Source organism: Cyprinodon tularosa, unplaced genomic scaffold (assembly GCF_016077235.1).
Source record: "Cyprinodon tularosa strain WSP-4 unplaced genomic scaffold, ASM1607723v1 ctg243, whole genome shotgun sequence".
NCBI classification, from domain to species: domain Eukaryota; kingdom Metazoa; phylum Chordata; class Actinopteri; order Cyprinodontiformes; family Cyprinodontidae; genus Cyprinodon; species Cyprinodon tularosa.
This window is the reverse complement of record NW_024038903.1, coordinates 283,310-309,693: the sequence shown is the minus strand read 5'-3', so window position 1 is coordinate 309,693 and position 26,384 is coordinate 283,310. Positions and strand designations below refer to the sequence as shown.

Genomic DNA, 26,384 nt, shown 5'->3' with positions numbered 1-26,384 from the left:
AGACGTTACTGGTCAAGACAATCAGTCAAAACACTGAGTAAAGGTCGGCAGACAGAAACGACCTTACAGGCTCATTAGCAGTAGCAGCACTTCTTTGTGTTGGTTGGGTTTGCATGAGGCTCAGCAGTCAGGTACAGATGCCTAAATACAGAAACCCTCATATACAATTTAATACAGTATTGTTTTGCAGAGCCAATGACAGATGTACCAGGAAATGTTCTGGTTCCTGTAATTCACTCTCACTAATCTAAGCACTGGTCTGATAATACATCTTTGTTGGGTAAAACGTTATAGTTTGGCTTAGATGTTGACACTAAATTGAATTCTGTGTCCTTCACACTGTTTCTGTATTCCAGGGTCACCACAGCAGGTGATTGGGACCTTATAACAGAGTTGGCAAGAAATACAATTGGCTTCTTTCCTGAAACAATCAGTATTCAAACCTAGGAGCCTCGTTTATGGAGAAAGACTTAAACCCATTTGATCATCAGGGAGAGACGGTTAACTAATTCTGTTGATCATAAAAGGGAAACTTAAAGACTGAAATATCTTAAGGAGTTTCTTTTCAGAGAGATTTGAGTCTTAATTCATAATGTCTGCATCTAATGCATCTCTCCAGGTTCTGTTGAATCTTCCCGTTCTTTAAATACCACATTTACATCGTGCATCAGGACATAAGCTCCACCAATTACCCTGTTTCTGCTCTGTTAAATCTGTATGTTTACTCAGGAGAAATTATAGCATCACAGCAGGAGCAGCTCTTTAAATCTCTGTTTTCACTTTATTTCACCATCAGCACCGATTTACAGCTTGTGGGCTTTAAATTTTACTGCTCTTTCCCCCAGTTAGGACTTTAGTGTGTATTAAAGAGATTTTTATTAGGTTTATGCTTCCGTTATTGCTCCGAAGCAGCAGGTTCAGACACAGGTTAACAAGCTGTTGAAGGCCACAGGGATGTTGTTGGTCGGATTAAAGGCAGGAAGAAGATTTACAGCACAGGTCGGCAATAGTGAGCACAAAGTCTTAGAGGGCGATCTTCTTGCTGATCTTCTTCAGAGCGAACAGAAAGCGACTCTGATGGATGACATTCTGTTAAGAGACTTTAACTTCAGGCTTTAAGCCTTTTGCTTTTTTAGTCTGTTTAGGAAATTTTACCACATTTTGAATGCAGCCTAAGTGAACGTGACCTCTGACTGCATATATTTATATCCTAGGGAAACAGGAAGTATTCAATCTCTAAGCAAACCTGAAAAAACTGATTTTAAAATTAAAAATGTTGTGAGTCACCTCACTGAATATTTGTTTTAAAGCTTTTCAGCTGCTTCATTAAAAATGAGTTTATTTTAGAGCTTTTCACACATCTCTTCCAGAGCTGCTTGTAAGGTTAGAAACTGATTTTTGATAAATGCTTCTCATGTTTAAATCTAAAGCAGAAAACCTGTAGATGAAACATTTATCGCTTTAGAGGTTAATGTTAAAAGCCTTTAAACGTTCAAAACATTTGCATTTAATGCTTATTTATAGTTCACTATAGGGAATATGTTAGGTGGAAATCCACAACTATGATCTTCACTGAGCGGAGTGGTTTCAGTACATCTGGAGGGCAGCTGATGGAAACTTCAAAACACTCTTTAACAGGCGATTCTGCTTAGCCTGACAGTTCTGATAAACATGGACGCATCCTCACCTAAGACGTTGACTTTGAACGGGCTGCTGTCGTCCTTCTTTCCCAGTTTTTCTTTATCCGCTGTGGAGAAACAGAGAAGACAGTCGTCATATTCAGACTGAATTTCCTCAAACACACCAAGAGCTCGTTCTTTCTAACATGTCTGGAGATGCTGAAGCGATTGCAGCTCACAGGTACTGCTTGAAACGTTGGAGCTTCTTTAGTTGGATTTTGCTGACATTGTCTGACTGCTTGACTTCCTGTCTGCTGTCTGTGTGTGTGTTTCTTTTCCCTTTAGGACAGAATAAAAGAAGGAGAGGACATGAGGGGATGTTTACTCACAGTCTGAATCACTCCCTGTTCATCAGAGTGAAGGTGGTGATGGGTCAATCTGAGGCACTATGTGTGTGTGTGTGTGTGTGTGTGTGTGTGGGTGTGTCAGAGAGTGATGGGTGAAAACAAACAAACAAAGAAGCAGCAGGCTTCTGTTGGCAGGGCTGCTGTGGTTCCTGTGAGCAGACGTCATGTTCTCATGCTGTCTGCAGGAGGAGCTGCTCTGAATCTTAACCAGAACATTTCTCCATATTCTGTCTCGTGTTTTGTTGTCAGGTTTGACAGGAAAGCTTCAGCGCCGTCTTTGAATTTTAGGGCTGAGTTTTCTTTCCGGGCTCCTTTTTGAAAGTGTGGTGGATCAGATTTACTCAAAGTCAGGGTCTGTTGCAGCTGTGGGGCTGAAACTTCCAAGGTTTTAAAATAAATCATGGCTTTAATCACATTTTGGTTATTGCTGAATACCTGTTATGGGCTTTTTGTTGTCTTTTTATATTCTGAATTCTTCAACATTGACTGTCACTGCTTTCTTTCAGGCTTGAAGCAATAAAGTTTGGAAACCATGATTATTCTCACCTTTTCCCATATGCTGTTTAGTTTTTTCTGAAAAAAATAAAGCGACTATTTTGCACATTTACTTAATCGTATTTAGTTTCTTTAACACAAATTTTCATGTTAACATAGGGCATCTAACAATTGTGTTAAAGTAACCAAATATGATTAAGGAGATAACAAAAAACAGTTTTTCTCTGCATTTATTAGGTCATTAATAGCTCAGAAAGCTATTGTTCTGCTGGGTTACCAGTCTCTGTTGTGTCCTTGAGGAAGACATTTCACCCGCCTGGCCTGCTAGTGGTCAGAGGACCCGCTGACTCCTACTGTATAGCAGCTTCCCTTCTGTCAGTCCGCCCCAGGCCAGCTGTGGCTACAAAGTAGCTTATCACCATCGGTGCGTGAATGACTGAATGTGCTGTAAAGCCCTTTAGGGTTCTTGGACTTGATAAAGAGCTATGCAAGCACAGGATATTTACTATTGACTTTCAGTCATCCAATTGATGATTGAAAGACATAAAGACCATAGACTTTTTATAAACAGGTTTTGCAGAGAGGTAAAAAAAGAGCCATCTTTATCAAAACATAAAACCGAAGGGGGCAGATTGTGGTTTCAGCTTTTTAGCATCCATATTGCCGCAATGAAATCAATTCCAAATAAATTATTCAAGCAGGTCTGTTGAAAAATTAACTCGAGAGTGATGGACAGGTCATATATCTGTTTCACTTGGAACCAGGAGGACAGGCTTACATGTATTTAAAGACAGCAGCTCCCAAACTCCAGGTTACACAATTATGAGCCTCCAGAATTGAAACTCCTGGATATGTATTCATAAACTTGAGTGAAGTCTAATTATAGCCAATTTCTCTGTTTATGTAAAAGGATAAACTGAACTTAAGGCAATGAGAAATACAAATCAAAGTAGACTTCATGCAACATGATTAATGAGGGGAAAAGAATGATTGGAAGCAAGAAGATACTTAATGAATTAAGAGGCTTCTGAGTTCCAGGTAAAAGAAATCTGCATCCTTAGGTGTATCACCTAATCTTGTAATGCTGCAGCTGTAATATTGGTGATTTGATTTCATAATTAGTTCCTGTAATGTTAAAGACAGGATGTGTGGTGTTGTAAATGTGTTGCTAGATGCTTTAAATGAGGCAATCAATGGTCCTGATGGGGATCTATCTGTTATAAAATCAGAAAATACTACAATAAAAGCGATAAAAAGATATTTGTTATCTTAAGTTTTCAGTTGTCCTCACACAGATAGACATTCAGGCCAACCCCACGCTGAGAGCAGCAGAGTGGAACACACAGAAAACCAAACCCACTCATCCATTTTTAAAGCTGCACCATTCATGGAGAAATATTGACAATATCTCACTCTGCTCTTTGTGTCTCCCACCCTCCTGCATCCCTCAATCCCCACCTCCCTCCCACTCATCTTTTTCTCTCAGCCCTGATCCCTGCTCTTTCCCAAACCAGAAGAAACAAAACACGGAATGACTGACTCAGTAACAGCAGTGGGTTTCTGTGTTGTTGTCCTCAAAGAATTAACACCAGCCTTGTTTCCACTTGGTGGATGTGGAGTGCGTATACTGGGATGTCTGAGGAGTGACCCTATTGGCTAGAAAACACGCTTCTGGCAGACTGAGATGTGCCTTTTGAAAAGCACAGTGAATCTTATTGAGTAACACCTTCTTTTTTTTTTTTGCTTATGTATTTTTAATGATCAGATCAGAGCTGAGTGTGTTGAAATTCATTTTAGATTTATCAAAGACGAGATACTCTGCACCTGCTGCTTGGCTGTTTCATCTAGAAAAAATGAAATAAATGAATAAGAAGATATAAACTGCATCACCCCATCTTTTTTATAGAGCTTTTTGGTTCATCTACCTGTTACATTGATGAACTGAGATCAAATAATCATCTTATAATGATGCTTTGCTCCTAAAGATAGTTGCAGCAGCAGCTGTCTAATTGGCAGCAGTTATTTTTCTAGTTATAGAGGGGGGATAAGGTCAATTATTATGATATTCCCTTTGGTTCAAACTCAGATGGCTTTTTTCTGTGCAGCAATGTTGATCAAAATAGTCTTTTCATGGAAACGCTTATAGCTGTATTGCATATTTATTGATATCACAGCAGTTATCCCCCAATAAGGTAGGGTTTTTGCACGTTTATTAAAGAGCCTGATGGTAGAGTGGAAAAGGAGTGGACTCCAACAATCTCATACTGGGTTTTATGAGATGCTGGGCTCAGAGGGATCTTTCTACTGCTGTGTAAGTGTTGAATTTTAAATTATGTAATTATCCTGAATAATATTTGTGAGGATAATAACTCTCCCCTCAAACATGCAGCCCTACATGCAGATATCATGCATGTGTATGCATACAGATGCTTTTTTTAACGCTGGTAGCTCCAGGCCGGGTCGATTTATCTTCATTTTCCTTTCCTTCTGCTATTGCTTCATCAGCTTCGGGGGAAGGGGCAGGTGCTCATCACCTCAGGGTGTTACACATCCACATGGTAGCCCAGCCAGCCTCCGTCCTCAACTGGCACCGCCCCGAACCAATCAGGCTCTTGGTCACAGGCCGCCTTAAAGCCACAAAATGTCAAAAAAAAAAAAATCCATAATTCCTGACGTGTCAGTATCTGTTGCCAACCCCCACAGAGAGCACGGCTCAGGCAGGCCGACACACTGAGATTCAAGGTGAGTCTAGCAGCAGAAATGAGGAGATTCTGTGAGCTTGAAGAAGCCAGAGCAAGTTGGGGTGTTGGCTTGTTCTTTGAACAACATCAGACATCAAGCTGGGACTGCAAATCAGGTTTGTATGCAACACTCACACCTCACAGCATCAAAAGAGCTCTGACTCATCCTCCACAAGAAATCCTTCTGCATATTTTAAAAGCTTACATCAGAGAGGGGATGAAAATATATTTAAAAAAAAAGATGCGGATTTAGTCCACAGAAGCCATTCTTCATTTTAATGATGAGGTTAATGAAAAAGCAAAAGGGCATCTCTGCTCTGCGGTGATACAAAGAAAAGAAACAAAGAAACAATCCTTGGTAGATTCTCTAAATTCTGTATTTCTACACTTTATCAATCTGACACTCAGACAGACCTTTAATCTCTTTATCTTGTTTAGGATTACAGCAAGTGCATTAAAAAGGTGAAAGACAAAAGAGGAAGAGGTGCTATGCTTGTAATAGAAAAATACAATCTGATGGGGAAGGTTAGAGCTCTTTTCATGTCAGTAACGGTAAATGCTGGCTGCAGCCGGATATGTTTAGTCGCTTCTTCATACCAGGTTCCTGAACCACCCCAAAAAAGAAGCAGTTTTTTATTTTCTCTAAGCAGTTGGCCCTCTTACCTCATCCCTCTGTGTGTGAGCAGCAACCAGCCTTCAGGGAAAACTGATTTTCTTTTTTTATAATTTCATCACCATTCTTCTGTTCACTGCCCACACTTAAAGACCAAAGGTGAGAACATTGGTGGGAATGTAGAGAGGCTTTTAAACAGCAGAGTGCTGCAGAGTTGTCATCACTTTAGACTGTCTCTTTCAGGACCATGAGATATTTTAACACCCCCACATGAGGCTATAACTCCTTCTTAAACTGGTGGCATAATTTCTGGTTACTAAATCTGGCTTAAAGAGTTAAAATAATGATACTTCGCGGCTTTAGTTACATTTTTCTGAATTATTCCTGCAGTCTGTCTTCACTTTGCTCTTTGTACTAGATTATTTAACCCCCACTGGTGCTTTTAGGATCCAATAAACAGATTTGTTTGCATTTCTGTAATGCATAGCTTTTAACATACTGTCACTGGTCATTTTATAGGTACACCTTGCAAGTTCCAGACTGGACTTTTCCTTTACACTCAGAACTGTCAAAAGTAAACCACAAGCTAATATTATGCTTTAGGGGTGCATTGGGGTCAACCATTTTCCATTTTCCAATCATTTAAGTGAGCTTAATGCTAAAAAGCGGTACTTCACGCTACAAACGCGGATCGAACATCCCACACTCACAATTCAATAAACACAAGCTCAGGAGAGCTCCGTAAAGCTAATACCCCATCCACATAAAAAAGGAATAGACTGAAGGGTTTGAGCTTCATTACTGCGGGTTTGAGCAGCTAAAACTGTACTTTGCGCTTCTTTTGTTTTTGAGACATAAATAATTTCCAACGACAGTGTCATCTTTAGCCTAAAGTGCCCAAGCAAGCATGATATGAGCCATTATTTCCACCACACCCTAAAGGTGCTTTGATGGGTGGAGCTGATCCTCTCTCCACATTTAGATACTGCAGTGCATTCAGCAGCTTCTCATCGGATGGTCGGTGAGTATAGGCGTTATTAGTTTTTAGGAAAATCTAACATGAACAGTTTGGCAATAAATACAATAATTTAATATTAAATAGTTGAATTAAGGTTTTCCAATTGGTAGAGAATTCAGGGAATCTTTGAATCTTTCAATACAGGAAAATTGGATGTGTTTAATTTACATTATTTCAAAGATTCCACAATATAATCACACTATTTTCCATTTGCAGTTGGCTGATGTCAGAGAAACAGATAAATAGAAAGCAATGCTGGGCACCATTGCACTGAATGATTACTATGAATGAATGATTAATTCTTCTGCTGGATGAGAAAATTAACATTTTTTCGTATCAAAACTGAATTAATGTTTGTGGAAAAAATTTAATTATATAAAGATTACCCTTTGCAAGTTGTTTGAGATGAGCATTTTCTTAGGAAGTCAAAGGGTCTGAATGTAAACATGATGTTAATTCTGCAGTTAGTTTTCCAGAACCTTCCCCAAGTGTCAGATTGCTGCAGCACATTGACGAGGTTTGCATTAATAACTGCGTATTACAGCCCTGCTCCGGCACGCTTGGTTTGGTTCCTAATTGAAAAAGCCGGCGATCAGGCGCATTAATTTGACTGACATGGATTCAGTAACAAGACTGATTTATTAAACTGTCATGGTGCTGCACCCAGCAATGATCAGCAGGAGTGAAGCACCATCAGTCCTGCATTTGACTACATCTGTAAGTGTTTGTGAATGCTTGGCCTGTTAGAGAGTCAGAAAACATTTCAGGTGGGAAATGGAAACAGCAGAAAACAAGGATTCAAGTGGAGGGAAATATTAAATAAACAAAAACTGCTCAGACGGACATTTAATCGGAATAAAACAATGTACAGAGGGAAGCTTTAACTTGACTTAGATGGTGGATGGACGAACGGACAGATAAATCACTGGATGGACAGAATACCACAGTTCCTCATGTTCAACCATTTCAAATTTGACATTTAAATCCGGCAATTAAAAATCCAGTTCAAAAAGCATTTTAACTGCACATTTTAAATAAAATGATTCAAGAGGTATTGTTAATTATATCTATTAATTCATTATCAAGTACTGTAATTTAAAAATGCATTTTCAAATCATATTGACTGGCGACATAAGAGTGAATTCATAAATTTGATTATATAAACTTTTTTTTATTAATAAACATTTAAAACATTTTTCACTTCCATTTTCTAAATAGATCTTTTTAGCAGTTAAATTTGCCTTTCATATTCCCCTCACCATTTTGCATTTTCCATAACCCTACTGGTCCCTGAACACAATTAAAACTAAGTTAAACCGATCACAGTTGCTCCTAGGATGTAATAACACTGCTGATGCTGTAGAAGGCGCTCTGCAAGCACCAACATTGTTCCAGGGCCGACTGTTATTGTTTTTATTGGCTGTCATACTTAATTTAAAATGCAGACTATTTGTCGATTGGTCAGTAGACAAATCGTAACTAACATTTAGATTGAAGTAGCAGGCAGCATTTGGACCAGCGCAACAGTCTAGTTAATCACCTTGGCTAACATATACAGTAACTAAAGGAGACAACTGCAGAAAGGCAAAACTTTGCACTCAAAAGACAAGTTTCTCTCAAAATTTGATAATAATCTCCATTTAGAAAGAAGGATTTGAAAAATACGGTTTCAAATTGCAGTCTTTAATAATCCATTAACAAATGTACAATTCATCCTTTGCATTTTTTCTTAAAGATGCAATTACAGAACACGTTTAAATTAGATTTCTAATTGTATGATTTAAATGTAAAATTTCAAATGGTTGTATTTGTTTTCCAGTAACTCTCCTGGTTCTCCGTAATTCTGTTCTTAGAAGAAATAATTGGAGTTTCTGTTTAACCAAGGTTGACATGGAGGAAGTTGTCTCTTCAAACTACTTAAAATATTCAGTTAGCTTAAAAGAACAGTAGAGCTGAATGTCATCAGCATAGAAATGATAAGACATACATTTAGACAGTATCTGACGATTATTATTGTAGTGATGCGTTTTATGAGTTTCAACATTTGTTAATGCAATACGTGATGTTTGGATTTATTTAACATCATTGAGTGTTCCCTGTTTCAGAGAGCTGCACCCCCACTGATAGAGCCCTAACCCCTAAACCTGGCTGAACTTTGCTTCAGGTCTTTCCTCCTTTCTCTGAAATGCATTTCCTGTCAAGCACCTTTCAAATAAGGACAAGTAGTCAAATAAAGAGCAAATATTGCAGAAGAGGTACACAATATGATAAAAGCTCTGAATAAGGAGGAAAAACTGAAAATATTTTGGGTGAAAGAGAATGACAAGGTTAAATAAATCAAATGGAAAAGAAAGAAATCCGTAAACACAGAATGTGAAATAGAATTAGGAGGAGCTGCTTTCTTCAAAATGACAAACCTGAGCTGCAAAAAAATCCCAGTTTTGTCTTTAAATTAAACAGAAGCAAAAACACCCTCCCATCTGTTTTTTTTTTCATTCTGAAGTTTTATTTAGCTTCTCTCATACATACCACATGTGATGGTGGCCTCATGTGATCAGATGATGGGATTAAATTCTATTAATGTGATCAGCAGGCTGATTTTCTAAGGACCAACTGATATCTGTGTTTATTTATGTGTCAAAATTCTTGTAAAAAACCTGAAAAGGCAGAATTTCTAATCTTTCTAGCTTGCCACCATCAGTAGCCACAGCTGCCCTGGGGCATGCTGACAGAAGCGTAGCTGCTGCTCACAAGCTCCACCGTCAGTATGCAATCTGGTGTGATGTATTTTGCCCAAGGACACAACAGAATGGTGGCTGCAACCTGCAGCTGTCCGGTTGCAGGACATACCTCTGCATCCTGCACCAGTGCCGCCCCAGTTTGATCTCTCATGTCGTTAGATGCTATCCGCCATATTCAGAAAAGCTAATTAGGCTTTAACACTAAATGTCTCTCATTGTTATTATTTTTTTTTTGTAAAAGTAAATGTGGATAAAGAATAATTTCTGAAATACTGCACCATGCACCTATATGTGACTGCTTTGCTGAGCGGTGCAGATATTAACAGGCTTGTTCTTCCAGCTGTAAACCAATGCCAGTCTTATTTAGATGTAAGTTTATGGAAAAAGCAGCTCAGTGCAGCTTTCACCAAAGAGGCATTAAGTGATTGTTTTATATCATAACTTTCTACAATTTGATTCTAAGTGAATTTATATGAAAGTAGAACAAAATGCTATGTAGTTTAATGTACACTGGAGCTTCATTGTCTTGTAATGCGACTTAAGGCATTATCAATGAATGATTTTTTTAACCACATAAGCCTGGCGTCCCAGTCAGCCTTACCGAGGCACCTCCCCAGGTGTTTGACGTCGATCTGCTCCTGCTTCATGCACGACGCCTCTCTGACTAGGCAGGGGTTGTTGTAGGAGTTTCCGTCTGTGGCACAGACCGGGTTTTCGTTATGGCCGCTGCAGTCAATGTTGCATATGCACCTGAGAGCAGAGGTTAGTCGTCAGAGCAATATTTCAGCTGATCAATTTTTTTTCTGTATCCCTTTATAGGGCATTCAGTGAAAGACTTTAAACATCTAAATTTCAAGCAAAGAATACACTGCAAAAAAAATGAAATCTAAGTAAGTCAGTTTTTCTTACAGTAAGTGCATTTTTTATTGAACTGAACAGGTAAGTGAGATACTTTGCAAATGGAATAAGAAAATTTACATTTAAAATAAATAAATAAAATGCAGTCTCCTATTTAAAGTGCATAATATCAAATAATATGATTTTAAGCATAAAAATGCTCCTTCAACTGGGATATTTTCTTATTTACCTACTCAAATTAAGGGTAGATACACTTATTTTAAGACATTTTCACAAATTTTTGATCATTTTTGTAGTGTGTTATTGGAACAAGACCTTATTATCTCTGTAACGTTAAAAAAATATGTATATTTTGATGGCATAAATGAATGTCAATGTAATAACAAGTGCGCCAACTTGCCCGCACATATTAAGAAAAATAACGAAAGCGCTTCTATAAGAAATTCATGAAAAACACTAATGGTAAAAGAAATGGCACTCCATTTGTAAGGGGTAGGCAAGTGATCAAAAATGGTAACTTGCCCTATAAAGGGTTAACCCCATTTCTGACACACAGCATCTACCAGCAGTGAAGTAGTAACCAAAGAGATATTATGACACAGCTTCTGTGACAAATCTTCCAGAGATTTAAATAAAAACCTTCTCTAACTTAAACAAACATTTCAGGGTAGGACTGATATCTCTGAACTATTTATAGAAAGGCTTCCCCACGCCCACCTTCTCCCCCCTCTGAGCGTGCTCCTACCCTTTGCTGCCATTCAACCCCCTCCGGAACCATGCAGGTAGGCAGGGTTTGCCTAACTAACTAACTAACTTTGCCTAAATCAGCAAAAGCAACGTGAAACGTCATCAGCCTTGACCCTAGTACTGTTCTATTTCACAAGAACCAGAACACTAAGAACCAACAAAATCCCTTTACAGAGTATGCATCAGAGCAGACTTGTCCGTTTTTGAGATTGACAGCTGTCCCAGCATGCAACACGGCAGCAGCAGCTTCCAGGGGACAGAGCTCAGATTATTAAGTTAAAAGTTCTCTTTTCTGTTGTCGTTGTTCAATAAAACTAGTATGTTTTAAGATAATTTAAGGCAAGAGCATAATACTTTTAAGCGTCACTATATGGCCCATTTACTGATTTAGTATGTAATTTCAAAAAAAGTTCCAATGTTGAGAGGACCGCGGCAACCAGGGGACCTGCGAGGCTTACCACAGCCAGAGCTAATTTTAGCCTATCTGCAGCATACCTCTCTTAGCATAGCCGTGTGTGAAGTACAGCTTTTATTTAGCAAAAATTTTAAATATATTTGTGTTTATCTGACTGTGTTAATTATTATTCCCCCACTAAATGGAAAAAAAACATAAGAATTTTTTATTATCTAGAGACTATTAGTACCAGGAGGTGAAATACAGCTCCAGGCGAGCAGAGCGTGTGGTGACGTCACAAGTACACATCTGTTCAAACTGACCCATATTTATGCTGCATGCTCCCGTTCTCCCTAAGTCCAGACTTTCCTGTGTACTTCTCAAGGACATACTTGGCGAGGACACAAATCCACACGTATTCTTGTGAACTGAGAAACGGCCTTTGCTTACTGCTAATTTCCTCAACCCCAGGTAAGCCCGATGGTCCTTTTACTCTTCCCGTTTTAACCTGTAGATCACCTACTGCCCCGGCTCTAAGAACCTGAAGCCCGACGCCCTGCCTCACCTGTATATCCCCCAGGACTCTCACAGGAAAAAAATCTAAAGCAAAGTATTTTTTCTTAAAATAAGTGCATTAATTCTTGGATTGAGGAGGTAAAAGAGACGTTTATCCAATGGAACAAGACAATTTCCATTGGCAAAATGTCTCTTAAAATAAGAACACACAATCGCATTGGCTAATTTCAAATGTATATTATCTAATTATCTCATTTTGGGAGTAAAAATAGTCATTCCATAGGAAAAATATCTCATTTACCTGATCAAATTAACGGTAAATACACTTAATTTAAGACATTTTTACTTATTTCAAGATCGTTTTTCCAGTGCATATACAGTCACTGTCAGACCTCCTAGTAATGTCTGGCAATGTTCTAACTACCTGTTCTATTCCCAGATAGTGCGCGCCCGGCTCCCCACCTTTCCGGCACATACAGCTTTATGTTCTAGGAGCGCTACACTCTGAAGTGCTGCAGCCTAAATAAACATCTAAACCTTTCTCCTGCTTCCTGAGTGCATGTTCTGCATGTGGGCAAAACACCTTAAAACCCTGACACATTTAAATAGAACTTTCTAATTTGATCTATTTTTTAAAATTCAGGTAATTAAGTTATATTTAGGTTTCTAAAACATTACACCATCCTCTTATAGTTGCTCAGGTTAAGTTTAGCCCACTATGACCAAAAGATTTGCACTAATTCTACCTATTCTACATCATTATTCATGGACATTTTGAATGTATACGAGCCATTTGAACTGACAAACATACTAATTTCTGTACTTATGTTTGCATTTCGGGACACATCATGCAACGTAGCTGTTGAGCCCATAATGTAAACTGGAAAGCTTGTTGGTCCATTTTAAATACATCTCGTTATCTTTATAGCAAATGTCTGCTTTGGTTCTGATTCCTATTCTTACAAACATCCTTTTCTTGTGTAACGAAATCAATTGAGGAACTTGTCTGTGCTTTCCTTATTTGAAGGAAAATAACAAGTTGAAAAAGCCTAATTATATTTTAGCCTTTAGATGAGTTTTAGAGCATAATATGTGAAAGAACGTTTTATTTATCAATCTCATGCTCACCAGACATCCTCTGAGTCTTCGTCACATTCTGCTCCATATTTACATGTGCTGCATTTGGTAAACTTCTTCCCGACGTCAGAGGCTGAGCCCTCATCATCTGTTGATGAACCAGAAGACAGGCAAAGGGAAAAATCTTTTAGTAACAACATATATTTCTCAACACTACTGCATACCAATTTGTAGTTTATTTTTCCTTTAAAGTGCTTCAGAAAAAGTGTTACAGTTGTTTTTGTAATTCTTCCTATTTCTTTACATCAAAATCACAAACTTCATCCAGTAACAGAAGTTGTTGCTTATTATTCCTGTAAAATCTCCCAGTCTTGGTCAGACTGAATGGAGAGCATCATTAAATGGAAATTTGTCAAATTGTGCTGCAGATACTCAGGTAGATTTGAGTCAGGTTTGACTAGGACATTAAAACACATGAACATATAATGGCCTAGGGGTTAAAAAAAATCCACATAAAATTGACAAAATGCTTTTTGATAAAGCTCATACTTAAATACAGAGTGATATTTGCTTAGTCGCTGGGTGAGTAGAGAGGTAGATGGAGGTAGAGCCTCCATCTACCTCGGCAGGCAGGAATCTCAGTCCAGACCGACTTTTCTGCTTGGCTTTATCTTGGCCCTATTGTGGCTCTACCTTTCTTATACCTAAACCAAAATAGTTAGGTTATCCAGAGCTATTTTCTGTGTTTGGGCTGCTATATGTTTAGGCTTTGGGATTCCAAAGAGACCACTTTTTTCTGCAGTATTTTTCAAGTTCCATTCCTAACTTAATGTTCTCTCTGCTTTTTTTATCATCTGGTTTGTTCCTGTTTGGCTGTGACACCATCCTTGAGAGAAATATCAACTGTGCTGCTTTCATCAACATCTCTGCCATCTGCCTGTTTCCAGTGTAGTCCTGTTTCTTTACTGTGATTAGCAGAATTGACTTAAAGCTCATCTGCCTGCCTGTGTGTTTCCTGGACTGCGCTACCTGTGAAGCTAGTTAACAGTTTTACACATTTCATATCTCTGCTTCTTTTTCTGCCTTGGCAGATGGCAGCCCATACTCAGCCTCGTTCTGCAGGTTTACTCCACAAGTTAAAAGGGAATTTTCCTCTCAACTGTCGCTGCATGCATGCTTGGTGTGAGGGATTGCTGAAGAGTCGTTGCTGCAGGCTCATACAGGTGGAGCATGTCTTGCAAGTCAATGAGTGAATGCAATCAACTGGTTTTCCTAACCAATCTGTCAGTATTGACTTTCTAAAGCGCCTTGAGGTCACACATGTTGTGAATTAGTACTTTAAAAATAAACTGAACTGAATTGAATTAGCAAACATACAAAAGCTAAATATGAATTTAATGGTAAAAGACTGCAAGTAGAAAAACCCATGTAAGAAAAGTAATAAACTAGCTTGCCAGAAAGAAAGGGCTCCAGACCACTAGGGAGAGATGATCATCTACTCATATGGGATGAGACAATAGACACTACGTCCCATTCCCAAACAGCCCCCTACGTTTTAACTGTTCACTATCGATCGTCACTGCCAAGTAAGTCATACTTGCAGCTGTGGAGGATGCCTCGATTGAAGGTGGAGGGTATAAAATAGAATGGGACGCCATCTTCCCTCCACCGGAAAAGAAAATCAGTCATTATAAAACAGAGACACCCCATGTTCACAGCTTTGGCTCCATGTAGCACATTACAAGGCGCAAGGATTTGACAAACTTCACTCAACCTCATGTTACTTGCTTTATATTAAGCTTCTACATCTTGCAGCTTTGTGGGTGTGAAGGGAAGAAGTATGAGTTTAATTTTTATGATTATTCTCATTCTAATACAAATAACCATGAGAAATTGATAGGAATGTAAAACCTGTTACACCCGTCTCCACTCTTTAAACTTTAATTTACTCTTTAAACCAAACACCTAAAACGCTGTGCACTGAAAAAAATTGGTTTCCTATTATATACCTTCCAATATTCATTATGAGTCCAGATTTTCATTCTCTTTCCATATAAAAGTATTTAGTCAGGCTGTTATCCACCTGTAAAACTACACAGTGTGTGGGTGCACTACTGGGTGTAGTCCTATTAGGGAATGTTTTGGAATAGAGGCCAGAGTCTTTTAGAATCAAAGTTTATTCAACATTTTACTTTTTTCTTCAACCGTCTGTATCTTGTTTTGATTACCTGTATGTGGAGACCTTCACAGCTATTCACAGACTTAGTTAGATAAACCTTGTCTGGAGCAGAACAGATCAAGTTGAGTTGTGATGAGCTGTTATGATTGTCTTGTCCTCATCTTTGCAAAGAAACATAAAATACCGACTGCATGAATGACCACTGATGTCCTTTATTGAACTGGATTGTATAGTTGAATCCTTTTTTCTTACAACAAAGAAACACATGAAATCAATCATTTGGCTGTTTCTTAGAACTAAATTCATACAGTCAAAAATATTTCAAAGCGGACCTTCCCTTTTGGAATTACGGGTTTTTCTTCTTCCTAACTTCTGATTTTCTATCAGTAGGGATGGGAATCGAAAACCGGTTCCTGTTCAGAACCGGTTCCGTATTTTTCGATTCCATGGCATCGTTTGGCAGCTCGCTGAATGATTCTTTTTTCGATTCCCGCAGCACCAGAGCCGAGAGCGCCGGCTCTGGGGAGCACGACTTACGTCACGTTTTTTACGTAAGTTACGCAACTTACGCAAGTTACGCAAGTTGGAAGAACTATTCGAGGAGGAAGACAACGTGCTGCGGTCACTTTGTGAATCAAAGCCCCGTCTTTCCTTAGCCCAGAGGGTAGATCAGGAAATCCAGCTCTATAAAAGCTTGCCCTCCATCCCCTGCAGGGATAGCGCCACACTGTGGTGGTGGAACAAGCAAGATACGCTGCCCTTGCTATCTGGACTGGCTGAAAACTACCTCTGTGTGCAGGCTTCCTCCACCCCATCTGAGAGGGTGTTCTCCACGGCTGGAGACACCATAAGCGCTGAAAGATCCCGTATCCTTCCAGAAAAAGCAGATATGCTCATCTTTCTGCAAAAGAACTGTTAATTTTCCCTACTACTGTTTTATAATTAGTATTTTTTGTTATTTAAAATAGGTTATTATCCCATCATTTGTTATTAGACATTGTTGGTTATTAAGTTTGTTCTTGTATTCATTTTTCATTTAAACACAGATGTTACTCCAGTTTCACATTTCCTGTGGACATCTTGATCTTTTTGAGTTTGTAAGATTGTGCAATAGTTAAGTAAACAAAGTTGATTCTGATAATCAAACTGTTTGTTCTCCTTTTTCCCCCAAATTGGAATCGAAAAAAGAATCGATTAAGAATCGAATCGTTTCATAGAATCGAAAAGGGAATCGGAATCGTGAAAATCTTTTCAATTCCCAACCCTATCTATCAGTGTGAAAAAGTTGCAGCAAACCAGTGGAATCTGCATTAAAATGCTTGTGTTTACTCCACTGTTAGGCTGCACTGATGTAGAGTCACTATATAAGGGCTGAATAGTCCACTTATTCTACCCACTATGTAGCTTGGGATGGCCCTTAAGATGGCGAAGCCTCTGCAAATGGAGGGTTACTGCGTAGGGGTAGTCTTTAGGGACCGGTTTGGGATTGGGCATAAAACTAACTATGGAGAAGACTGTTTGTGTGTGTCGTGTTTGCAACATGTTAGCATCTCTTGGTCAGTGTATGATCATGTGTATCTAAATAACCCTGAGGTAGCTTGGTATTTATGCTTCAGCTCTTCCTGTTGGAAGGTGAACAAACACCCATCTCAAGAGGACCCCATTTCTAGATTAGATTAGATTAGATTAGCCCCTAAATACAACCAACAAAACTTTTGACATTTTCTTCTGGTAAAGTTCCCCAAAAATCCATCAACATTTTTTTTTTGGTTAATTGCATAATACACCAGGGCCATAGCGTGGCCCTCTGCTGCTTTTTCCTTTTACACATAAAAACACAATATTCACAGTATGGATAAAATACTCAATAAAGATTTTAAAAAACTCTGAAAAAGCAAATATCCAGAATTAAAATCAAAGTAAAGATGAAGGCTTGATAAAAGAAACTGTGTCAATATTCACACGTAACACTCTTGTAATACCTGGTTAAATTTTAATCCTTTTCTTCTGCTGCAACATTTAAAAAACTCTCTCATTTCTCCACTGTGTGAGTTTCGCTCCTCCAACTGTTCAATTTTTTTAATTTTTTCAAATCTTCATCACCGCATGTGATAATCAGCTTTCAGTTGTTTCTATTTGTTCAGCTTTTTTCCACAAGAGTGACTTCATTTCATTTTTTTTTTTAAAAACAACCTCCAGCTCTCATTCACATTTTGTTCCGAGGAGAGGGAGGCGCCACAGCCGTTAACTCTGATGGAGCCCCTTCTGCCATCAAGACATGACACGGCTCAGGCGCTTTTCTATCAGACACAGTCGGGTGTGTGGAGAGGCTCCTGAAGCCTGTCGGCCAAATGGAAACAGAGGCGGCACATTATCATCTTATGATATTGTTATTATCATTACAGTGGGAAGCGTTTAATAACATCTCGCATGATGACGTCCATTCTCCTGCAGCGCTAGCAACGGATGATCCGCTAACAGCAACAACATCAAGTATCGAAGAACCCCAGGGATTATTCAGGGCTGCCTTTCATCAGCGGAGCCATTTTCATGATTCATCAGGTACAATGTCACTGTAATATGGAAGAGAAGCTGAATCCTGCAGGGAGAAGGAAACTAATCCAGATTAAAATGCAGCAACCACTCTGGAATCAAAGCCTCAAGCCTTTAAACTTTAGGGTTTGTTGTCTTAGGAAAAGCAGTAAAACCTGAATGAGAATAGGACTGTCTGCATGTTGGAGAGGGACTTTAAGAAAAGATCATGACGGAGGAAAATGGCCACATTTTATAGGATATGTCCCTGCAGTAAAAATTTTTGAATTTTAATCGGTTAGCAGTTTTGATTGTGTAACCATCTTTAAATATGGTCATGGGTTGTGTTGTTTTGAATTATATATAAGTATTCATATATAAGTGTTCAACATTGAATGTGTTAAAGTTGTAATAAATCAGTAAAAACTTTGTTCATACAGAACAGTATATCTTAAAACTATTAACAAATCTAATGTTTTGTTAAATATGTTTTGTTAGAAAGAATTGTCACATCTCATTTTATTTTGAAATGGCTCGTGTTGGATAAAGGAAGTAGTGTAGAGCAGAAGGATTTTACTAGTTTGTCAAGGGTACAGAGACAGGTAGACCCAATACTATACAGGGGCAGAATAGGGCCTCAAAAAATACTTTTTTTGGCAATTTTTTATTTTAAAAAAGCATGGTCACTGATAATTAATTCTAGCACGCAAATATTTCATATCACTTATTTGTTATAATAAAGATTCATAAATAGATTGTAGAATCAGATTGTAATTTTATGCATCATTAAATATCTACCAGAACCAAACTGAATTGAATTGGCCCACTTGTGAACTTAACTATATATCTCTAATCCACTACCAGAGATGGGAAGTACTCAAGTAGATTTGTACTCAAGTAGATTTTGTACTCAAGTAGATTTTTCTGATATTTTTACTTTACTTTACTACTTATTTTTATGGCGACTTTTTACTTCTACTCCTTACATTTTCACACAAATATCTGTACTTTCTACTCCTTACATTTTAAAAAATTGTCTCGTTACTTTAGTTTTGAATCATTTCAATGGAGTTACCGTTATTATTTTTCACGTCATCAATACCAAATTCAATCTAATTGGATGGGAATCTACGTTGCATTTGACGCACTAATGCAAGATGAATTGACAGATTCTGCGGTATTCATTCGCGGCAAATCATTGCAGCTTGGTGGCGGTGGCGTTAGCATAGTAATATGGACAATGAGATAATTGAAAATGAACACAACGGAGATCTAGTCCTATTGGCAGACATCCATGTAAAATGTAGGCAACAGCATGAAAAAAGTGGTTTCTACTTTTACATTGAGACTTTAAGTAAATTTACAAGCCTATACTTTACTTTTACTTGAGTAAAAAGTTGAATCAGTACTTCCACTTTTACCAGAGTATTTTTTAGCACAAGTATCTGTACTCTTACTCTAGTACGGAAACTTAGTACTTTTGCCATCTCTGTCCACTACTGATGAAGGCACAATTTATCTTCATTATATATCTGTCAGCAAACATGAACTTGAAAACTGAAAGCTTGAAATCTGCAACTGTAAAAGGAAAAACAAAAAAATACCTCTACATACATAGATGTCTGTGTTTACCATTTCTATTTTGGCCCATCCTATGATGATGTGATGGTGATGATTCTATGAGGTGTGTATATCATGGCCAGAAAGATGAGAGAGCTGGATGTTAATTTTTTTAACAGCAAACGGTAGCGTCTTGGGCTCTCGGCTTCATTTTTTGCGAAGCTGTCGATCAATTGTGACTGGCTTATTTTGGAGAGTTCTCCTCTCAACTCCGCTGTGAGACCAAACTATGAGGGCTGAAATTGAGAGCGGAAAATTAATCAATCAAAAAATCCGTGCCCCAAACATACCCAGGCACTGCAGATCCAGAACGGGGCACGTGCCCCTATAAAAAAGGGTCTGCCGACACCGATGTGCAGAGGAGTGTTGTGGCTTGACCACGGAGAAAAACGTGCAGAAGTTTGCGAAAAACGGGGTTTTGTTGATGTTTTGGACTTTCAACTCCACAGTCATTTTTAAAATATCAGCTCTACATCATGGTTTGCTACTACTGGTACTATTTCAAACAAAAATTGGCTGCATAGATTGCTGTGAGTTTTGTTTCAGTGCTTGCTAATGCATTGGCATTAAATAGCAAAGTGAACACATCTTCAGTACTGGGAGCTAGCTCAGCTAACAGAGACTCAAATAAAGTTTCCGGCGTGGAAGCTGGGAGAGCGGAGCACACTGCAGAGAGGTGAGCAAAACTGATATTCTATGGATCTGAGTCGGAGGACTGCATCTTCACTGGACTTTTCTGCTACATGCTGTGTTGCTGGGGACCTAGAGACTGGTGACGAGTGAACAATATCCTGCATCCATCTTCCTTTATCAGCCGGGACCGAAGGACAGGTTAATTACCAGAAGGTTCCAAACTTCGGGGAGAGGTACCACATTCTAACTGTTCCACATTATCAAGCCTGCAACAGAGGGGATTTTGTTTTATTTTGAACTATATGGCAGCTTAGTTGTGAGTTAGGGAGTGTGGGCCCACATATTTTAGTTTAAGTTGGACAATTGAAACTGAAACTTTATTACAGAGTTAAATTTATTTTACTTTTATTTTTCAAAACATCTCAATTGTATGGTTTTTTTTTGGGGGGGGGGGGTTCTTTTGCTCAATATAAGTTTAAAGACTCATGAACTCGTTTGTTGTTTGGTTGTTTCGGGTAAGTAAAAAGATTGGATAAGATATAAGCAGAAGTAAGGCTTGATTATAAAACTGACTTTGATTGCCTTAGGTTGTATTTAAATGTCATTTCTATCCTCAGAGGTGAGCTGAACTCAACTCAACACAAAAACAGTATAGTAAATTGATTAAATTTTTTTTTTTATGAAATTCAGGGGCCCTTACCCACTTCAGTGGGCCATTGGTGGGCTACATTTGGTTATGATTTTCAGGATGAACCCAGGTACAACTTAGGCCTGACATCAGAGCCACCACATACTCATGCATCACTGATGGCTTAGGACATAAAAAACAGGGTTTGTGTTCTTGGAACTACTGACTTTGTCAGCGGTGAGAGACCAGAGAACATAAAGATGAGGCGTGTCCCTCTGGAGACAGATCTGGTACCGTTTCTTTCATCAAAGTGATGAAGGCTCCCTGACCCAGAGCACACAGATAGATTAAAGCAGTGTAATTTCTCTGGACCAATCATTTTACATTTGGCCAGACCGTCGTATTAAACTGAAAGTCAGAAGTTGTGTTAGTGGCTTAGGATCAATACTATTAGTTGGAGGGTCCAGTGCTGGCCCAGTTACCTCTATAAGCTGGAACAATTAGCCTAGTTGTCCTCATTTGTGGTCAGAGGTAGAAATCAAACTTTGAAACAATGTGGCTTTTCAGAAATGTTTGCAATTAACTCTATTAAAAAAAAGAAAAAAAAATCTAGCTTTGATACTTCAGAAAAACTGAGTGAAAGTCCTTCTGCCTCTAATTTAAGCGTGTTTTGTAGTTTGTATGATCAGTATGAATAAAGATCCACAGGGCCAATTATTTTTAGTGACCTTGAATCCTAGTGGCTGTTAGTGGAATTACATTTCACTTAACAAATTGTATTGCAATAAGGGAACATTGCGTATTTGAAAATACACTCATATGTATTCATTTTGAGTAAGTATAGTTCTTAATCCTAAATACATCAACCTGAAGATTATGTATTTTAAATAAATAAGCTATATTAGACTAATGAATGTGCATCATGTAATGTTTATTTTACAGGTTTGTGTTAAAATTACCTATAAAGTAAATTCAAATTTCTAATGTAATAAAATTACATCAATATTAAAATTTTCCTGAAATATTTTGTGAAAAAATATGCTGGCACAATTAGTAAACAACCCAATCTATTCTAAAGCTTAAATGGTTACTGGTCATAAATTAGCAAAAATCTGAATAATATCTGATTATTTATTAGGACCTCAAACTCAGATTAATTCCCAAGATATTATCTATGAATACAACCCCATCTTAATATCATGGATGATTCACACAGTCAGCTGGCGGTTCAAAGGAAGGATAGAAATCAGCTGCAGGAAAGAAAAGAATTTATTCATTGAAATATGCTGCAGATGTAAAAAGCTACTTCCTGAAGGCTGAGAAGTCTTTACTCTCTGTTGTTCTTCTTCCGTTTGAATCCAGTATGTTAAATGGCATATATTGAATGCTAAAAAAAATCAAAGAAAAAGAAAATCAAATTGATGGAGCTAAACTGCAGAATTGTTCCCATTTTGGTCCACCTCCTTTATGCACAAATGGCAGCTTTAGGGAAGCAGTAGGATCATGCTGAACAATAAAGAGTGTGTGTATGCTGCCTGACAGAGTGGCCGGCTGTGCGGGGCGGTATCGAACATGGAGAGCTCAGTCGGTGCTCGATCGATTGACGACGATCTGCAGCAGAAAGGCGTCTTTGTTTCTGCTGACAGCAGGACGCTGCTGCTTCCCCCTCTTTAAATCCTCTTTGTTTCCTTTAGTTGGGTTGTTAAATATTTGGCAAGAAGGATGAATCCTCCCTGCTGAAAAAGATATGTTTGTATGCATGTGTTGTCAAAGCCAAAGACTGAGTTTGTGACCTAAAACAGATGCAATTTATGATCAGTTTGAACAAAAGGCCATCATTTCTGTTAAATCTATCATCCAAACAGATGAAAATCCAGTGCTATTTGAATGTTACTAACTAATTGAAATAATCTAATGGCATCTATAGCATCTAAATAGTATCTATGTTCCCTCAAACAGATTCACTCAGATACATTTTACATTACACGTGGGATAATGTTGGAGCATGTATCCTCGGTCTAACGGATTGTGGAAGAGTCAATGGGAAAATATAGCAAATCGCCACAAGGTCATCCAGGTAAAGTTACAATAAGTTACTCATTACTCAAAGCAATCAGCTGGTTCTCCTTAAAAAAATTAAGTGATTGATCTGATTTAAGTGTCTTGAGATGACATGTGTTGTGAATTGCTGCTACTTAAACTGAATTGAATTGGTCTCATCTTTACAGGCGGGTTTAGATTTTTTATGTCCATTGTTGTAAAATATATAAATATTTCCCTTTAATTCTGGATTCATCCCCATTAAGTAGTACTTGCTGTAGTAAATTCTATTTTTAAAAAGCCAAACCTTGAACTTACGGAAACCAAGAATTACAGGCCTATATCAACACTTCTTTTGTGTCGAAGATTATAGGAACAATGTATGTATAGAATGGCATTGTATTTATTATAAATATAAATCCAGCTTTTGAAACATGCTGTCCACTAACACTGATCTGGTAAATGAAGCTTAATCGAAAATTAAATCTGGAAGACTCTTATCAGCTTTGCCTGGACCATCTGCGATTTCGCTAGTTCAAGCTCAGCCAATCAACGTCCGGACTGCACCTCCTCTGAAGCCAATCATCTTTCAAGATCCCCTTCATTTAGCTCCTGGTCTACTTTCTCTCAAACACACCAGTGGACTTTCACCCACCTGTGCCTCATCTCCTCCCTCATTCTCAGACTATATTGAGTCTCACTCACCCTCTGGCTATTTCCCCACCAGTGTCCGGATGCTTGGGGAAGGATCTAATCATTTTCCTAGATCAATCATCCAAGTAAATGCTGATTCACAGCATCAAAGTCTTTTGCGGGGGCCCGAGTGCCAAATAACCTTTTTTGTATTTATGTCAATAAAACTCTTCTAATCATACTGTACATTTGTCTGAGTCTCTTCAGGTTGAACGTTTCTGACATTGGCTGCATATTCGAGAGGATACACAGCTTTAGATTTAATTAATTCAATATCTGCATTTGTTACTGTAGATCATAGTGTACTGATTGAACATCTTGAATCAGAGATACAATTTTCTTGGATGGTCCTCAAGTTATTTTACCTCTTAAATAAAAGGAGGGCCTGTTATTCTTTCTATCAGCAATGCCATGTCTATCATTTCCATCCTGTCTTGTGGAGTTGCCCAGGGCTCTGTTCTGGGGCCTGTTTTGTTTTTGCTGTACCTGTTGACTCTTGATCAGCTGATTCATGGTCTTAAAAATGTGTCATATCCTTTCTTTGCTAATGACATTCAGCTTTATTGTAGGTTTATTGACTCAAAGTTTGAAACAGGTTGTCTGCAAACAAGACAGAAACTCTGATCCAGATAAAATAATGCAGATGATTAAAGCACACCACGGGTCTCTGGGCTCATCTGTGAATTGAATTATCAGAAACCTGAAGGGGAATCCATGTCAGCTAACAAAAACTTGTTATTGACTTAGAAATATCTCTAAAGTGAGAGGAACTGTGTCAAATTAATCAGATCTTCAAATGGTCATCCATGCGTTCATCTTGTCTAACATTGATTATTGCAATTCTGTTTTTATTTGTTCCAACAGGTCAGTTTTAGATTTCTACTTTTCCGTGGGTTGTGTGGTTAGTCCCCCAGTCCATAACTGACTAGTCATGTCCCTAATCATCTGCGAAAAGCAATTTATAAATGAGCCCTACTTACTTACCTAATTGGTTTATTAGACTGTTTACTTCAATCCCCTGGTATAAAAGGCTGCTGCTGGTATTTCATGGTCCAGAAGTTGAAAAGTCGGCAGAAATTAACTAAAGGTAAGCTCTGGGTGTACAAACATTATTGAAGAAATTATCTGTGATCTGTTCTTTTTAAGGATGGGCATTTTTTATTTAAATTAAAAAAAAATCAGTTTATTTTATAGTGCCAGTTCACAACACATGTCATCTCAAAGCACATTACACAGAAAATTCAGCTAGATCATACAGTCAAATTGATTAAAAGTTTTCTATCAAGGAAAAGCAGCTGATTGCACAGACTCATTTGCTCTGTTCGAAAACCTAGGACACGTCCTTAGAAGGCCAGCTTCGAAGGGCGATTATGTCATAGCGTGGCGCAGAGGTCTAGACGGATTCCAAGAGTCCTCATTATGCGACCTTAAAATGCGTCCTTCAGAGGAAAGGTTACTTGGCGCCGATCAGTGGTGAAAATTGGAAGTTCAGTTTAATATAATAAAACTCTGTGAATAGTTCCGTCTGAAATGAATGAAAATAGTTGTTTTAATGGTTATTGAGTCAGATATGTGGCGGTAATATTTGGTTTATCTAAAGGTTTTAATCTGTTACTGTGTAAATGGGTTTGGCTGTAATTTAAGGACAGATTCTAATATATCTGCACTGTGGGGACTATAAATCTGATAGGAGTTTATTTTTTTTATTGCTGTTTTGCACAATATGCTTAACTAAGTATTTTTTGTTGTTAAATATTAGAGATTTTGCAGATATATTTATATACATACATTGTTTAGATTTACTTATATATTTCTACCCCTTTTATTGAATAGAAAATCCCTTTATTGTTCCACAATGGGCAGATTTACAGCAGCAGAAAGATTATTGAAAATGGTCACACAAATGAGGACCTTAGAAAAATGTCTAAGACTAACATAGTGGGGAAGAATTAAAATATAAACAATAAAATACTGAAGAGCGTTTTAACAATATAAAACTGGAGAATACATAACCAATATCCAGCTATGGACATTTTTACAGTAATGGATATTTGAAAATAGCAGCAACATCAGAGATGTGCAGAATGACTAAAGAACTGACTAAGGTTTCTATCATTACATTTGATTTTATTTGTTCCTGCTCCCGGTGGTTGGAACCTTTATTCCACTCTGGATTCTTGTTAATGTGGTCTTTGTTCACTTTATAATAAAAAATAAATAAATAAACAAACAGTTTTGAAAACTTCGGTTTTCATTCTTTTCCTGCTTTGTGTGTCAACTTTTGCGGTTGCTAAGCAACAGAGCTTACAGCGGTAAAACCCGCCGAAGGGTAGACCTGTTCGAATTCACAGCCAAAACTCTTCCGGTCTCCTTATTTTCACGGACTTTGAAGGATCCAGTCTAGGTAGACCGCGTCCTTGGAGGATGCAGCCCAGGTTTTCGAACAGATCAATTAACTTGACAGCAAGCCCTCACACCAAGCATGCTTGTAGTGATAGTGGGAATGAAAACTCCCTTTTAACAGGAAAAAAACTTCCAGCAGGATCAGCGTTAGTGGCCATCTGCCGAGGCCACAGGGGTTCACTCCGGTGTAATTATCTTCAAGGGGTCTATTGTTTTTTTGCCGCTCTTAAGGGATGAAGAAAGAGATTATCCCTTAAGGTGATGAGAGGAGTTATGATGTTGTTTCTGATGCTCCGATTTTAAGATTTAAACTCAGAAAAGATACATTGTGTCATCATCAAAGGAGCAGAACTAGGCCGAGAAATTCCATCATCACATCACTGAACCATGCCCGGTTGCAGACTGAGAGCCTTTCAGACCGAACATTGAG

At 38.2% G+C, this 26,384-nt stretch overlaps 1 protein-coding gene across 1 annotated transcript in view; it reads right to left on the bottom strand.

Annotated features, from left to right (window-relative positions):
* Positions 1-26,384, bottom strand: part of LOC119785213 (tomoregulin-1-like) — a 97,312-nt gene that overhangs the window by 4,805 nt on the left and 66,123 nt on the right. Inside the window, exons 5-7 of the mRNA XM_038287720.1 lie at positions 13,278-13,374; positions 10,236-10,384; positions 1,688-1,747 (exon numbers count right to left, since the gene is read on the bottom strand). Of these exons, the coding sequence (XP_038143648.1) occupies positions 1,688-1,747; positions 10,236-10,384; positions 13,278-13,374 (306 nt within the window). The remainder of the gene's footprint in view (positions 1-1,687; positions 1,748-10,235; positions 10,385-13,277; positions 13,375-26,384) is intronic.